This window comes from Gadus morhua, chromosome 6 (genome assembly GCF_902167405.1).
Source record: "Gadus morhua chromosome 6, gadMor3.0, whole genome shotgun sequence".
Taxonomy (NCBI): Eukaryota; Metazoa; Chordata; class Actinopteri; order Gadiformes; family Gadidae; genus Gadus; species Gadus morhua.
Window position 1 is genome coordinate 16,592,104 of NC_044053.1, and position 2,500 is coordinate 16,594,603.

At 45.1% G+C, this 2,500-nt stretch overlaps 1 protein-coding gene across 2 annotated transcripts in view; it reads left to right on the top strand.

The window, feature by feature from the left end:
* The window catches only part of ptch1 (patched 1), a 57,539-nt gene that overhangs the window by 54,361 nt on the left and 678 nt on the right, over positions 1-2,500 (top strand). For both annotated transcript variants that reach the window (XM_030358916.1, XM_030358915.1), the window contains exons 23-24: positions 1-199; positions 312-2,500. The exon at positions 1-199 is cut by the window's left edge and continues 351 nt beyond it; the exon at positions 312-2,500 is cut by the window's right edge and continues 678 nt beyond it. In XM_030358916.1, the coding sequence (XP_030214776.1) occupies positions 1-198 (198 nt within the window). In that variant the 3' untranslated portion in view covers position 199; positions 312-2,500. The remainder of the gene's footprint in view (positions 200-311) is intronic.

Consider the following 2,500-nt stretch of genomic DNA (forward strand, 5'->3'; position numbering starts at 1 on the left):
GGGTACACCGCGGCGGAGGGCTACTACCCGTCAGGTGCAGCTGCTTCAAGGCCGGGGCCCGGGCCGGAGCCTGGCTTTCAGGACCCTCACGTGCCACTGGACACCCAGCCGGAGCCCGGCGGAGCCAAGATGGACGCCATGGAGCTGCAGGACATGGAGTCTGAGGCCGACGAGAGGAACTACAGACGGGCGAGCTGAGGTGAGCCTCCGTCAAGAAGACATTGTAGTTCCGTCTTTCAAATAAGGATGGTCTCTAAAACCCTCCTTTGATGTAAACCAATTCTGAAGGCTGACACTGTTATTTGTCTCAGGGGGTGGAGAGCGAAAGCACAACGACCAAAGATTGGACACATTGGTATTGTTACGCAGCTGTCCCAGCTCCGTCTGAACCAGCCCTGCTCGGCTCAGCCCGGTCTGGCCCCGGTCCGGCCCCGGTCCGGCCCCGGTCCGGCCCCCGTCCGGCCCCGGTCTGACCCACTCTGACCCGGTCTGACCCGCTCTGACCCGGTCTTGCACCGGCAACCGTCCCGCGGCCACAGGCAGCAAGACACTCTTCAGTGTTGGCGTCATGGTGCTCATATTTACTGTAGTCAAGTGGACTGTCGTTGTCATAGCTATTTTTATCTATATTTAAGAGATGTACACTTGTAAATATGAACAAAAACGTAGCTATAATTGTTGTACAAAGTTGTACAACTCCTCTTTTGTAAACAGACTGGGGCTGCCATTAAGCATGGCCTGTGTATGTATGTGTGTGTGTGTGTGTGTGTGTGTGTGTGTGTGTGTGTGTGTGTGTGTGTGTGTGTGTGTGTGTGTGTGTGTGTGTGTGTGTGTGTGTGTGTGTGTGTGTGTGTGTGTGTGTAAGAGATTTCAGATTACTGTTCTCTGTGGATCTGTGCCATGAGGAAGCTTCATCTACATACCTGTCAGCATTCAGTGTTGCTGCTTAAACTATTTTGAAAATAATGTACATTTATAACTCTATGCAAATGTCTCTTTTAAACAATAGAATTGTGTACGCGTGTGTGTGTGTGAGTGCGCATCAGTTTGCGCAGGTGCGAGTGTGTGTGTACTGGGTGTTCTTTCCAAGTATGGCTGTATAATGAGTGAAAGCCTGGCTTGTCCTGGTTCCTCCATCAGATTTATCTTCAAAAACACACTAACATTTACACTCATTTTGAACATGAGGGAAATTGTTAGAATTTCCCAACAGGGCTCTTGTGTATGTATGTACAAGTATAAAATTGTATACGTGTGTGTCTATATATTGTATAAAGGTATGCATTTTGAGGATTTCTTTTTATCACAAACCTGTGGTAGTTATAAAACAGTTAGTGTTTAACTTGACACACGCTATGCGTGCTATTTAAGACAAGCAAATATGAAGAAGATGTTTTTTGTTATTTTGTTTCAGGTCGATCGTGTCTGTCGCTCAATAGGTTTAGCCCCCCTTCATTGAGACCTAATTGATTCCTCATTTCCGTTGGTTCTAAACCTAGCTGTTCAAGTTAGGTAACTGCTCTGGTGTTGTTACGTAGCAGGATTTAGTTCTATCTCTCTCGCTCCTCTATACTGACTTACGGTCAGTGAACCAAACTCTGGAACCCAAAACCACAAATATTGTGGTCGTAACATTACTGATTCTGGACCAGGGAGAAAGGAGAGCTGAACTTATTGTTCTCTTTGTGGGATTTTTTGTAGTTAATAAGCTAAAGTTGGGAAAACTCTAGGACTCAACTCAACTGGGGTCTTGACTGCGTTCAAGCATTTCTCTTACAAAAACAACTCAGTTCACATCCGCCCCAACAATAAGCTAGCCAAAGTGTAAGGGGCTAAGCCCTATATGTCCTGACAATGTGCTCTGTACGTCTGTGTAAAGATTCATGTGTGCATTTCCCTCATCTGTACCCCCTATGCCCCAACTCTGCCCTAGCAATCAGCAATGACCTCAAGCGATAAAAGTCCTCGGCATTACACCAGCAGACTAATTGAAATCCGCCTCTAATAGTGCAATGGTACAATCCAGAGCCTCGGGTCAGAATGTACCCCCCTCTCTCGATCATTACCTTTCTGCTATCCATGTCCTGTTATGTGTCTGCATTCATTTGAATCTATCTAGATGTGTGTGTGCTTGTGTGTGTGTGTGTGTGTGTGTGTGCCCATATGTCATCATAATTATAACTCAAAACCCCTCCACCATAGCCAGCTACACTTTGGAAATCCATCTCCACACCCCCACTACCATGGCTACCTGACGTAGGTTTTTAGAATCCTCCTTTTGTCCGGTGTAATGTTTCTGCTGCTTGCATGAAATATAGGTTGTTGTATTTGTTTGTTTTTCAATGTCTTTGTTTTTTGTGTTTTTCTCCTCCTGATGTCACATTGGCAGTAACGGAGCGAATTATGGCTGGCAACTATTTTATTCCGTTTTAAATGTATTTCTTTTGTTTTATTTTGAATATTCAATTTGCTATATTTATATTTTGTAATATAAGATGTT